General features: G+C 46.3%; 2 protein-coding genes and 1 long non-coding RNA gene across 3 annotated transcripts in view; 1 reads left to right on the top strand and 2 right to left on the bottom strand.

Moving 5' to 3' along the window:
- Positions 1-449: 449 nt before the first annotated feature.
- LOC120668722 (V-type proton ATPase catalytic subunit A) lies at positions 450-8,567 on the bottom strand. Its single transcript, XM_039948520.1, has 19 exons — positions 8,290-8,567; positions 7,425-7,551; positions 7,253-7,308; positions 7,109-7,165; positions 6,908-7,019; positions 6,752-6,789; positions 6,531-6,632; positions 6,268-6,324; positions 6,116-6,187; positions 5,865-5,966; positions 5,572-5,767; positions 5,215-5,321; positions 4,417-4,611; positions 4,222-4,308; positions 3,832-3,936; positions 1,491-1,588; positions 1,322-1,400; positions 931-1,019; positions 450-854 (listed from the first exon to the last, which is right to left on the bottom strand). The coding sequence occupies exons 1-19, from the start codon at positions 8,359-8,361 to the stop codon at positions 740-742; spliced, it is 1,866 nt and encodes a 621-aa protein (XP_039804454.1). The 5' UTR covers positions 8,362-8,567; the 3' UTR covers positions 450-739.
- Positions 1,636-3,825, bottom strand: LOC120668798. Its single transcript, XR_005672590.1, has 2 exons — positions 3,328-3,825; positions 1,636-3,251 (listed from the first exon to the last, which is right to left on the bottom strand). It is a non-coding gene; the product is annotated as an uncharacterized LOC120668798 (long non-coding RNA).
- Positions 8,568-11,554: 2,987 nt separating the features above from the next.
- The window catches only part of LOC120668464, a 29,104-nt gene continuing 27,358 nt past the window's right edge, over positions 11,555-13,300 (top strand). The window contains exons 1-2 of the transcript XR_005672533.1: positions 11,555-12,941; positions 13,075-13,245. The gene's annotated coding sequence lies outside the window, so the exon portion shown is untranslated. The remainder of the gene's footprint in view (positions 12,942-13,074; positions 13,246-13,300) is intronic.

Raw genomic sequence — 13,300 nt, 5'->3', positions numbered from 1 at the left:
GGATTAGGATAAATGAGTCATGACTCTCTCTCTATATATATATATATATATGACATTCTAAAAATATAGATAGCAGAGTGTGCTGGCATTGTACGTGAATACGATATTTCTATCGATAAAATACAATAAAATACCACAAAAATACGATATTTCTCGAAAATGGTCGGAAGATGCTCAAATCACTTTCGTTTTCGTTTTCATTTTTTTGATAATTGTTTTCATTTTCGTTTAGCCTTAAAAATCGGTAAAATCTCGAAAACGATTGTCGGAAATCGATAACTATCATTTTCGTTTTCATCCCTATGTACAAGTTTGGAACTGCCTTGTTCCGTTCCAGTCCTACAGGGCCCACCTATAGATGCACCATCGCTTCTCTGCAAAAAATCAGATGTCCATGACCCATGGCTTAAGTAAATGTCCTTAATCAGCACAAATAAATACCCAAAAAGTAAGCAACACAATTTTTCAACAAACAAATCAAGATGACATTGATGTTTAGATACATGGACATTGTACTTATTCAACTACAAGCATGTCCATCGCTTATTACAATGTTGATAGCAATAAATGATACAGAGATAAACAGGGTGTCTGTCGAGCACTGATGGCCAAAACAGTGATATGGCAAAGGGATGGAGTAGCAGTTCGGAAAAATTCTCATACGTGATCTCAATCTACAACTTCCGTATCTTATGAAACATCTGGCAGTCCTTATTGTTTACACAAAATCTACAGCAGTTCACCGCGCCTCATCTTCTAGATTGCGGAACCCGGTGGTAAGGTCATCATGTAGTTTCTGAAATTTGGCAACCAAAGCTGCTTCGCCTTCCGCAGGATCCTCAAACTTTTGTGATCTGTAATGAATATATAAAGGACTATTAGTGATGATGCCATCAAAACTAGTATTGAAAATAGATTTAAAATGCTTACACTAAGCGATAGAACAGATCGCCCAAGCGATGCTTTATGACACTGTATGTTATCTTTTGGCCATCAGTACCAGCTGCCCGCTCCACAGCCTACATGTGATACAAACATATAAATATGCTATCTCACAAGTTATATATTAATTCAGCTCTCATTATTCATTTCCATTCTTGCACACAAATGCAAATTATTATAAAAAAGAACTTGACATATAAACAAAAAAACGAGGCTACCAGAAGGTGGTAGGTGGAACAATATACATCAGCGAAAATACATGGTTACAAAATATTCACAAGTGTAATGCCTAATGCATTTTTCTGGGTCATGCTAAAGCTAGCAGGGGGAAATATCTACATGAAAACCATATTAATACTGCCAGTCAAGAAGAGCTTACCTGATTTGCCAATGTGTTGAAGTGAATAATGTTGCGCATCATCCAAACAGATTTGTAGAATGGGCAGTACTTATCATATCTATATTAAGCAGCATAACAACATGATCAGAATCAATACAGAGACAAACAAGCAGCAAAATGTGTACAACTAACTAGGGCCAACACTCACGGGGTAAACGCATTTTGTGCCAAATAATCTTCTCTCAGAAGCTTTGCTGTCTCTAGCGTAATCTTGTCAGATTCTGCCAGCGCATCTTTACCAACAAGCTGAATTATATGGAAAGTCAGCAATCAAAACCATGGAAGCAAATGAGTTATTTGGAAAAGGATTTAGCAGGACAGTAACTGCACAGACAAAATATCAAACACAGTTGCGCATGGCAATTATCTGTAAACTTAAGGACATGAAAAGTGTTAAGGGTATAATGGTAATATCCTAGTATCTAGGGTTTGGGGGTCTCCTCTTGTACCATATATGTTGCCCTTTTGGGCCTCTATCAATACACACACAGTTCAGTTCTCTACTGCTCTTCCCTCTTCCATTCGTAACATGGTATCAGAGCTACGGTTGTTCTAGATCCAGCCCACCACCCTCGATTCAACGCTGCGCTGCCCCTGGGAGCATCGATCTTGCTCCTGGGGGCAGCATCTCCATCAAGCCCCAAACCCATTTTCCTTCCCAGTTGAGTCCCAGCAGCAGCAGAGAGCAGCGTACCCGTCGTCGCCTTCATCTTCGCGCAGATCCGCCCGTTGAGGTCGTCCTCCGCCGTCGTCGCGCGCTGTCGTGCGCCACCGCCTGTCTGCTCGCCGTTGCGGCTCTCCTCTGCCCGCCATCGCGTCCGCCGTCGCGGACCCGGCCGCCCCGCCGCCCATCGCGGCCGTCCTCATCCTCGATCGCGCCAGATCTGCGGCGGGAGCGGCCCGCCACAGCCCGTCCGCGTCCGTCGCCACCGGCTCGTCCTCCTCTTCACCGCCCGTCCCCATCGGCTGGTCCTTGCGTGGCCGCGGTCCTCCATCAGCGTGACCGTCCGCCCGTCGCTGCGGGCCCTCATCCACGCCCATCGTGCGGAGCCCGTCCGCCGCGCCTGTCGCGCGGCTGCCGTCCGCTCCGCCCGTCACCGTCATCCGGCCGTCGCGGATCCGGCCGATTCATGCCGCCTCCACCCGCAGGCCCCGTCGCGGCTCCCTTCCTCACCGCCCGGACGGCTCGTCCTCACAGACGGCGCGGCCCGTCGCTGCCGCCGTCTGCCCGTCCCTCCGTCTGCCCATCACAGCGCCCGCGCGGCCAAGTGCTCTGTTTTGTGGGTGCTCTGTTTTGCCAAGTGCCTCAGTCCTCTGTTCTGTGCTGCTGCTCTGTTCTGCGGGATTATCATTCATGCTGCAGTTCTACTTCATATTGTTACTGCCTTTTGTGCTGCTCTGCTATCCATCAGCTGCTGCTCTGTCCACGTTGCTGTTTGCATCCATCATCAGTCCATTGTTGCTCTATTTTGCTCGTTGCTTGCTGCTGCCTGCTAGTATCTACTATATTGTGTCATTTTTTTCCCATCCGTTCCATATCATCTGCTAGTAGCTTTGCTTGCTGCTTAAATTATTTTGCCATTTCATATCCTAGCTGCATGCTTCTGCTAGCATCCCAGTCACTATCAATCCAAGTCCAATTACACATCTCCAGTTCGTCAATGCCGTGCGTGTCTACCATTTCCTTGTCAAATCAGCATTCAGCTCATATCTTATTTTTATTTCGGTTAGCTAAGTCCCGTCGATTTAGCTAATTACATCATCGTTGTTGATGCGACCTTTGCCCTCTTGGTCCCTTTCGGAGCCGTTTTGCTCCACATCTTGATCAATGGCTGTCTATTTGTCGTCATCACCTTGTCATCTCCCTGCTTGCCATCTTGCAGCAGTGATCTCTCATTCCTCTCTTTGGCTGGTTTGACACATCTCACTATTATTGTCAAGTTCAAAATCTCCAAAGCAAGGTTTATGTTGAAGAGTCGACGTACTGGTTTGTGAAGACTCGGGTTATTTGCTGAAGTACGGTTGTGAAGGCAATACCCTCTTGTGGAGGAGATCATCTACATCGACATGTCAAGAGTTGCACGCTTTGATGACATCTTTGATTTGGGACTTTGGATGTATCTTCTTTTTTGTTAGTCTAGTGCTTAGTATCAACTCTCCAAATGCAACGTCATTGCATTCACGTTGCATTTGAGAGGGGGTGTTAAGGGTATAATGGTAATATCCTAGTATCTAGGGTTTGGGGGTCTCCTCTTGTACTATATATGTTGCCCTTTTGGGCCTCTATCAATACACACACACACAGTTCAGTTCTCTACTGCTCTTCCCTCTTCCATTCGTAACAAAAAGTATATTCAGGCATATAGAATTTAGTTGTTAGCAAGCTACATGACAGAATACCATGCATAACAAGGCAACATAATAAAGAGAAAAGGTTGAAAGCTGAGATATAGTAGTATTCTGTGAGAGTATCCATAAACAAAATATACCTGCACAATTTCATTTAGATCATCCTCCCTCTGCAACACCTCACGTGCTTTTGTCCTAATATCAATGAAATCTGGATCAAACTTCTCATAAAAGGACTCAAGGGCCTGCAAGGTAGAAATGACATGGTTACAAAACATCAACAATGAAAAACGCTGACATCAGAATGTAAGAGCTGCAGATATCAAAGACAATCAGAAGGAAACAGAGACATCAAGCGTTACAGTAAACAAACATCTCCTCAGCAGAAAAGCAGCTAATAGCACGCTCTTGCCCTTACCACAACAATGTAACATTTTCAGAGGTCTTTTTGTTTCTTCTCTCATGCTCCATAATTTGTGTGAAACTAATAGAGATTAAAATTTAGTAGTTTAAGCAAGTTAGAGAATAACCTTAGAGTATTTTGAATAGGAAATGAGCCAATTCACAGAAGGGAAATGCTTCCTTTGAGCAAGCTTTTTATCTAAACCCCAGAAGACCTGCCAACAACATCAGCGCATGATTTAATAATAACAAAACAATAAACTGTAAATCAGGATGGACCAAAGGATCAGAACAATTTGTGGAGTAATCTGCAGCTTCCTTACCTGAACAATACTGAGGGTTGCAGAGGTAACAGGGTCTGAAAAATCACCACCAGGAGGAGAGACAGCTCCAACAATTGTGACACTGCCAGTCCTGTCTGGACTTCCTAGACATTTCACCTTACCAGCACGTTCATAAAAGGATGCCAATCGTGAAGCCAAATAAGCTGGGTAACCACTGTCAGCAGGCATTTCAGCCTGGAACAAAAAAAAAAGTGCAACATTAGTTATAAAGTAAAATAGACAGGATATGAAAATGATCAGCGATCAACAGAATGTGAGAGTTCAAAGTATTTCCGTAAGATATCTTAGGACTCAATTGCTCTAGTGATATATGTCTACAACTTAATTTTGGTCATAGTGATTCTTATCTCTAAATTCAGTACCACTGTGGGTAAGGGTTGGGGCTTAAAGACAACCCTTCCCCAGACCTCGCACAGTGCGGGAAGCCTACGGCATTTACATTTTCAGTACCACTGTACAAAGCTTGAATCACAAATTAATAGCATAGCATTTACATTTGAACTTATGTAGCCATGTTCCCAAATCCAAGTTTATGGACACAGTACATGACCACAGTAGTATCACAAATTTGCTAGCAATGTTCACGGTGACCATAGTGAACTGTGACAACAGATTAGCTAGCATCAAAATCCTAGGTCAAATTTGCTAGTTACAAATGAAAAGATGGAGAAAATTTGGCACAACATTTGACAAACTGGAGAAACTAATTTTCATTTCTCATTCTCATTTACTTATTTTGAAAGACATTCATTTTAGGATGCAAGATGAGTAACATACCAAACGCCCTGAGATCTCACGCAATGCCTCGGCCCATCGGGAGGTGGAGTCAGCCATCATACTGACGTTGTAGCCCATGTCACGGAAATACTCAGCAATTGTAATTCCTGATGGAAAAGGATACAATATAAGACTTGTTCAGAAACTGTACACAGAACAGCAACAAGCAGAGATACATCTGACAGACGGACAGAGAGGTGTCTCTACCATCAATACTGTCTCCTAGCCATGTAATTTGGGAATAAATTCTGATATTGGTACATTTTTCCTACTGAAATACCCACATAAGAGTTTGACATACTTGATGGTTGATACCTGCACCTACTTGATCACAAATATCAAAGCATCAGAGTTTACCTGTATAAATGGAGGCTTCACGAGCAGCGACAGGCATGTTAGATGTGTTAGCCACTAGGGTTGTTCTCTTCATGACTGACTCCTCACGGCCATCTTCCAATGTCATTGTCAACTGGGGGAAGTCCATAAGAACCTCAGCCATCTCATTTCCTCTTTCACCACAGCCCACGTAAACAACAGCTTGAGAATTGGAGTACTGCAGGTATCAGTCGGCAAAGTTTAAAGATGAGCCCATCAAGACAATATAAAAGAGTGGTAGTGTGTGTTGGGGGGGGGGGGTGTTGATGGATCACCTTTGAAAGTGCCTGACTGATGACAGTTTTCCCACAACCAAAAGCTCCTGGAATAGCGCAAGTTCCTCCCAGAACCGAGGGGAACAACGCATCAAGTACACGCTGGAACCATTTGAAAGAGAAGAGTAAGATATAAAAAGGAAAAGGCATCTGAAAATGTTTTGTGATTCCAAGCTTTTCACTTGTATTGATTAAAATATATTGAACATTTTGTTACGGACAACAAAGCTCATGGGAAGTTCTATACAAACCTGCCCTGTCAGAAGAGGTGTATCTGCAGCAACCTTTGACGCAACAGGTCTTGGTGATCGCACAGGCCATGTCTGCAAAGAAATGAATGAAGAATTATTAAACTAATGCTTCAATCCTAGAGTCTCATATTCATATAAATTAGTTTTTTTACCTGAAGCATGGTAAATTGTTTTTTAATGCCCTGGAATTCCAATTCTAGCACTGTATCCTGCATAAAAAGAAATAACAAGGTTTCAAATAAAGTTGAGCAGAACACATTAAATCAATAAGACTTGAGACCTGTTTGGACCATGGCGGCAGAGAAGAACGGAGAATCCCACCAGGGGTGGGGGTGGGGTTGATTCTGGTCAACATGCTTCTGCCGCACTCAGTCCCAAACAGGGCCCTTAGTATAAGGCAAGAGCATCAACTAACCTGCAGGCTGTACTGACCAGCTGGCGCAATGTAACTTACTTTCCCCATAGCACCAGGTGGAAGAGCAACATGGTGCTGCATTAATGTGTTCTCAAAGACAGTCTGCAATATAATCGGCAATCATTAGACTGTAAACAGGGGCCGATAACATGCATCTAGATATTGGCTAGCATCGTTCAGAACAATGGCCATAAATGGAATTCAATGTTATAAGAACTCACAGCATATAGATCTCCGCCTGTGATGACATCTCCAACACCTGGACACGACACAAGAAAATGTATTTAGATAGCATCACAGATCACATTCAGCTTAAAAGTATCAAAAACAGCATGCAAGACCATTTGGATATTGTGTATGCTACACTAAGGCATTACCTAGCTTATTTGGCTGAAATTCCCACAATGTATCTTTGTCAAGGGCAGGAACTGAAACACCCCGAGGAATGTACACATCTCCTGATTTAATAGCAATGGTTTTTAGAGGGCGCTGCAAACATAATGGAGGAAGGGTGAGGACAACGGATAATAAACAACAAAAGTAAAAGACCTGTGAATGCCTTGTCATGTTCAGCTTACCTGGATACCATCAAAAATGTTTCCTAGAATTCCAGGTCCCAACTCAACAGAAAGAGGCTGCATAGGAATAGCTACTGTGTTAGAAGATAGCAAAGCAATGGAATTTAAAGATACAGTGATATCAGAAAGGTAACTGAAATGAACCTTTCTTGTTCTCAAAACAGGATCATTAACCATAAGTCCAGCAGTTTCCTCATAAACTGTAACACAGAAGTTAAAGCATTTGCAAGGTTAGTGTATTATATATTGTTCAATTGGAAAGAAACTTCTCATGGGTGATTGATATATTTGATAGATGATCCGCCCTGTTGCATACCTTGGATTGTAGCTGAATCACCCTCAAGACGGATAATTTCCCCGATGAGGTTATCATGGCCGACACGAACAAGCTCATACATGGCAGCACCGCCCATTCCATCAGCCACGACGACAGGTCCAGAGACCTACAATAAACCAGCAACAAGGTTGGTCAATATGTAACGAACAAGGTAACTGCTGTTATTCGTAAAATTGTAGTGCAAAACATTAGCAGAAGATGCATGTCTTGCAAAAACGGTAGCAAAAATAACCAAGCTAGGTAGTAGGAGATTATGGCATCAGAGGTACAAACAGAAGCAGGTGCACTATGGCATCAGAAGCTCAAAACACGCATCTAGCTTCCCCCAAAATTGGTAAACTTATGATCAACTTACACTAACTCAACTAATTATATGGTGACGTGAACCAAAGACCTACAATTCATAAGCGTTCACGTAGTCAAAACCCATCAGAGTCTTCAAATCGCAACAACATAAACTGCCAGTAACCCGCAGACACCACGGATCAAACGATAGCACAACAGCGATCAAAATACCACTCCACGAATCTCCAAAACTACTGGACCAAGCTAAACTCCCCACCAATGCGGGCTAGATCCCAGCGCCGCCTTGACAAGGCCAGTCAGGCCCGAGAGATCCACTAAGGTAACCGTCAACACCACCCAAATCCCAAACGAGACCTCGCAGATAAACCAAATCTGGCGGCAATTCAGCTCGATCCGAGCAGACAAGGCGCGGCGGACTCGGCCGCTACACCCTACAGCTCGCGCCCACCAGAGATCGCGCGGAATCGAGCAGCGGGATCTAGGCGGAAGCAATGCGAGCGGGAGGAGAGTGGGAGGGAGGGGAGGAGGGGGCGCGGACCTTGCGGACATAGCCGTACTCGCTCTCCTTCTCGGAGTCCTCGAAGGTGGTGACGCGGTCGCCGTACGCCATGGCCGCCGGCAGCGAGTGGGGTCGTCGGCGTCGGCCTGGGTCGGATCGCGCGGCGCGTCGTCGCGATCTGGTCGGGGGAGGGGGGTAGCGGAGAGGAAGCGATGGGGAGGAGGGCCACGCAGGTGAGGTGGATTCAGGCGTTAAATAGATGTCGTCGCCGATTTTTTCTCTCTGTTTTTTTTAATAGAGCATCGTGCTGTGCTTGATTTGTGATCGGATCGTTGGAGCGATGATGCTTTACTTCGTGTTGCAGCTGGAGTCGCCGATGTGGACGCTGACATGTGGGGACATGGCGTTTAAAGAGCAAGTCTTCAAAATGTTGCTTACTCCCTCCGTCCCATCAAAAATGCAATTCTGAGTTTGAAAAAAAAATCCTACAAAGAGTACAATTTTAGAGATTGTATCTCAATTATCTGTCTAATTAAGAGGTCAGATTTGAATTGCATGCCAAAACTAACTATGTGTGGCAAACAATCGAGGGCATGAGAGTATTTTCGCGCCACCACTAATTTGTCTGAAAAACCTAAAATTGCACTCTTCATGGATGGAGGGAGTAATTTTTATTTTTTAAAAAAAAATATGAAAACGATGTGGATTGCTTAGCATTGGTGCTGTGGTATATACAAGGTAGTGAGTTCAAAGCGTCTAAGGTTGTTTTGTGGCAAATGGAGTGTTTTCAGTTGTATTGCTAGTTCTACTCGTTCTAGCATAACTCATCATCATAAAATCCAGCATTGAGTGTTCTTCAAAAGCAGTTCCTTCCTGACTTTGCGATGTTGGGACAGTTGAGCACCAAGGGTAAAAGATGCAACTGTTGGCGCCAATCTAGGGCCAACACAGGAATGTGCTTGATCGCGCGGTGAGCGACGGCACAATTGCAGCGCCGATGCTCAGACTGGTCGGGGTAACCGGTCAGACCGGTTCGCCGGTGCAGAACGGCGAAATCCGACGAACGCTCGTCCGGGAGGGACCCCGTCAGGGCAAGCGTGCGTTGGATTGTTCTAGGATCGGCAGGCCACCTAGAACGCCTTCAGACGTCGCGGAGACGAAGGAAGAATAGTAAGTATAGGGGTTGGAAGAGATAGGGTTTGAGGAAGACAAAAAGTAATGCAAAATAATGAAAAGTAATAGATTGATATGTTTTTGATCGATTGGATGTGCTCAATCGGCCGTGACCCTTTATATTTATAGGGTGGGGTGGACTTATTCCGCAAGAAATCCTTTTTTACAGATCTGAATCTACAAAAAAAATCTAATTCTATTCGGACTCCTCTTGGACCGGTCAGACCGGTCGGTCTCCTGCCGGGCAGGCTACAGCGCCCTACCGGTCAGACCGCTCGGACAGACCGGTCGATGCCAATTTTAACTGTCAAGATCAACATGGTACTGTTCTTGCTTCTCTTTCGTGAACAAATTATTTGTGTTTTAACGGAATACATGTTGTGGAAACATGGTGTGATTTCCCTTTGCAAATTACCGAGAAAGCAAATTGTGCAGATAAATAATGAAATGTGTAACTTGATTGACATAGCTTAATTTAATGAGAGGGAAGAACTTATATTGACTATTGAAAATGGAAAGCCTCTTATATCGAAAAAAATGCTTCATTGCCCTTTTAGAGAGAAAAAAATGGTTCCATAGCATGTCACCATGTACAGGTCACAATCTTCCATTCAATAATGCCAACTGCTTAAAGTTTAGACATGATGTCCGTGACAAGTACCTGTAGGATTTGCGATCTCCTTGGCCAAATTATCTTGTAGACATGAGAAATAAAATTGATAATACTTCAGTGTGGCAGGACCTCGGGGGTACCTTTCATGATTTTTCTGTTAGCAAAATCACACGGCAACTGTGAAAACGACATTTCAGCTCAAGTATATCTAGCCTATACAACTGGCAGCAAATCAGGCCCAGTTTCATCTCAGCCCAAGTATTTCAATTTCGCTTCCTTGTCAAGAGCTTACAATAGTTTTCATTTGGGTTAAAGTTGTTGGGCGACCGGTCGCTCCATCCTGCGTCTGCGCGACTCGCCGGCCTGCATACGGCCTGTTGAAAATCACGGCCCACATTTTTAGATACCTGGCCTTTCTTGTATTCTCCTTCCACCCTCGCGGTGTGACGCATCCATCCATCCCGTGGATCCTATATATCTTCCGAAGGTTTTTTTCTTCCCCATCTTCTAGTGTTTGAGATTCGTACAACAAATCATATCCATTGAATCCGCATCACTCCCTCCCTCAACCCTAACACTGTTTACCCGCCGCCTCCTTCCTACCCGCGTGCGCCGCCGCCGTCCCCGAGCAACTAGCCGCCGCACCGCCTCTGCGCCTCCGCTCATAGCTTGCAGCGAGCGCCGCTGCCCCACCGCCTCCGTCTCCAGCTTCTGGCCGCCGCGCTCCACCCCTGCTCGCCGCCGCCGCGCGCCTCCGCGGCCGGCTCCCGTCGCGGCGGCCCTCCGCACCCCGCTCCCGCCTCCGCGGCTGGCTCCCGTCGTGGCGGCCCTCCGCGCCGCTCCCGTCGCCGCGGCTGCACCCCGTCCCCCGCACGCCGCCGCGCGGAGGCTTCGCCACGCGCCGCCGCTGCCACGGCTACCGTCGCTGAAGAAGACAAGTTGAGGAAAAATATTGATCTGGATTTGAGAAATGTTGAATCTGTTCTCTCCAAATGTTGAAATAGGTTTTGTAAAAATGTTGAATCTACTATTTTGAAATGTTGATATTTTTTCAAAAATATTGAATTTAATTTGGGCGTAATGGGCTTTATAGATGCATAGCTTATGTATCTTGTGGAAGTTATATAGAAGCCCCCCATCCATCCATCCATCCAATCTACTAATTGACAGATGCAAACTATCCTACGTCCACCCCGTCGCTTCCCCCTCCTGAGAGCAGGTTGCATTGTGTACCAACAATTTGTACCCAGGTAATCACACCACACGTAAATTAAGGGCTCAGATCGGAACGCCAACCAAATCGAACGATCCAGCCGCCGTCCCTAGGCTGACCACAGTGGAGGGAGCAAGAGCAAATTTGCTCCCTCCTCGTTTCCCACGTCCTCTCTATCTACAGTGCCAAACAGTGCATTTACAATGCTAAATAGTATATTTACAGTGCCAAACAATATATTTGCTCCTTCATTTGCTCTCTACTGTGGACGGTCTAAGCTTCATCGCTCGGGCACACTCCCAGGCTTCATCATCGCTCCCCTAGCTTCAATGCGCCGTCCCCAATCCCCCACCCCGCCGCCGCGGTTCAAAAATTGAAAACGTCTGGTCCTCCGCGTCGCCTCGCCCACGGAGCGCTGCCGGTCTCTCTGCTCCTCGCCGGCCGCGGTCGTCTGTTGCTCGGCGGCCTCCGTCGCCCCCCGTGCCGCCCGGCCAGCGTGCGCTACGCGCAGCTGCCCTCAGGGCGGGGCCACCCGCGTCCGCCCCCTGGCCTCCGTGGGCCTCCGCAGGCCGTGCCCCGACGCCGTTCGCGTCCTTCAGGTGGGCCGGCCGTTCGCACCGCCGACCGGCCTCCGCGTCCCGTGCCCCGCCGCCCGCCGCCGTTCGCGTCCTTCAGGGCGGCGGGCCGCGTCCCTCACGGGCGGCGGCGCTCAGGGACGGGCCACCGGCCTCCCCGCCTGGCGTGCGGACCGGCCGCCGAGAGCCGCGGCCATCTGCCCTCACCGCTCGGCGTCCTGCCCGGCCGCCGTGCACCCTGGGCGTCTGCCCTCTGGGCTGGGGCAAAGGCCTCTGCGCCGACCGTCCTGCCCGGACGCCGAGTGGCACGAGCGGCGGAAGGGGCTACGCGCCCACCGTGCAGGAGCGGGTGAAGAGGCGGCGGCGGGGCCGCGAGAAGAAGCTACTGCGTTCGGACAGCATCGCGGACGGGAAAGGCATTCCGCGGCCACCCACAATCCGACGACTTCCTCCAGAAGAAGAAAAACCAGGCAATTGCATCGACGAAGAAGAAGAAACGTTTGTGCTTACAGTTTTCTTTGTTCTCTTCATCATTATGTACTCTACATTTTCTGTTTTTTGTTTCACTTTTAACTTGCCGTGACGATTCATTCGGTTCTGCGATCTGTAAACTGCGGCAATGTCATACATACTCACCATGTTCCTCATGTAACAAATCATGGTCCTGAATTTATGTGCCTACTTCAATTGTTTGCCCAACCTCAATTTATGCATTCTGTACTCATGTTACTGCATTTTGGCCTCAACCTGAATTTTTCAGATGTGCTCATAACTTGGCCTGAACTTGAATTTTTCAGATGTGTTCACAATTATGCATTTTCTATCTTCCTTAATTTTCATTGGCCCAACCTTATGCAATGTGTGATCATGATACTGCATTTTGGGCTCAACCTTACTTTTTGCCATGTGTGCACAATAGGGCTGAACATGAAATTGTTTTTTCATACTTTCGGTCAAAATTACCGCTTCCTGGATTCTATATATTTAGATTCTATATATTTACTCTTTTTCGGTGTGATGAGGTCAACAGTCAAGGTTATTGCCGTCGATCAAAGTATGAACAACCCGCACCAAACACGAGCATCCCTCAGCGATATCACCAACACACAGACCTCTGGTAATTTAAATGCGGTTATGCAACCATTATCTATGAAAATTTGATTGATAACTGTTCATTTATTTCAGTTTACATTCATTCCGCAGCTCAATTTGGTTTAGATTCATTTGTTTCAGTTTACATTCATTTGCAGAACCAGCCGGTGCTATAGATGATGCCGAACGTAAGAAGCAAGAACGGAACGCGCAGCAGCGGAAACGGCGAGCTGAGCTGTCCAGTGAACAAAGAGAAGAAATTAATAGAAAACAATGCGAATACAGGGCACGGGCATCACTCGGCGATATCACCAACACACAGACCTCAGGTAATTTAAATGCGTTTATGCAACAATTACCTCTGCGGAACTTTGAATGATAACA

Source organism: Panicum virgatum, chromosome 1K, assembly GCF_016808335.1.
Source record: "Panicum virgatum strain AP13 chromosome 1K, P.virgatum_v5, whole genome shotgun sequence".
Lineage (NCBI taxonomy): Eukaryota > Viridiplantae > Streptophyta > Magnoliopsida > Poales > Poaceae > Panicum > Panicum virgatum.
The sequence above is the reverse complement of the archived record's forward strand: the minus strand, read 5'-3'. Positions and strand labels throughout refer to the sequence as shown.

Coding starts and splice junctions, on each gene's coding strand:
- LOC120668722 (XM_039948520.1), bottom strand. CDS start 8,361: ATGGCGTACGGCGACCGCGTCACCACCTTCGAGGACTCCGAGAAGGAG. Junction 7,020..7,108: donor ACATTTTTGATGGTATCCAG/GTAAGCTGAACA, acceptor TTATGTTTGCAG/CGCCCTCTAAAAACCATTGC. Junction 6,790..6,907: donor ATTTCAGCCAAATAAGCTAG/GTAATGCCTTAG, acceptor TGTCGTGTCCAG/GTGTTGGAGATGTCATCACA.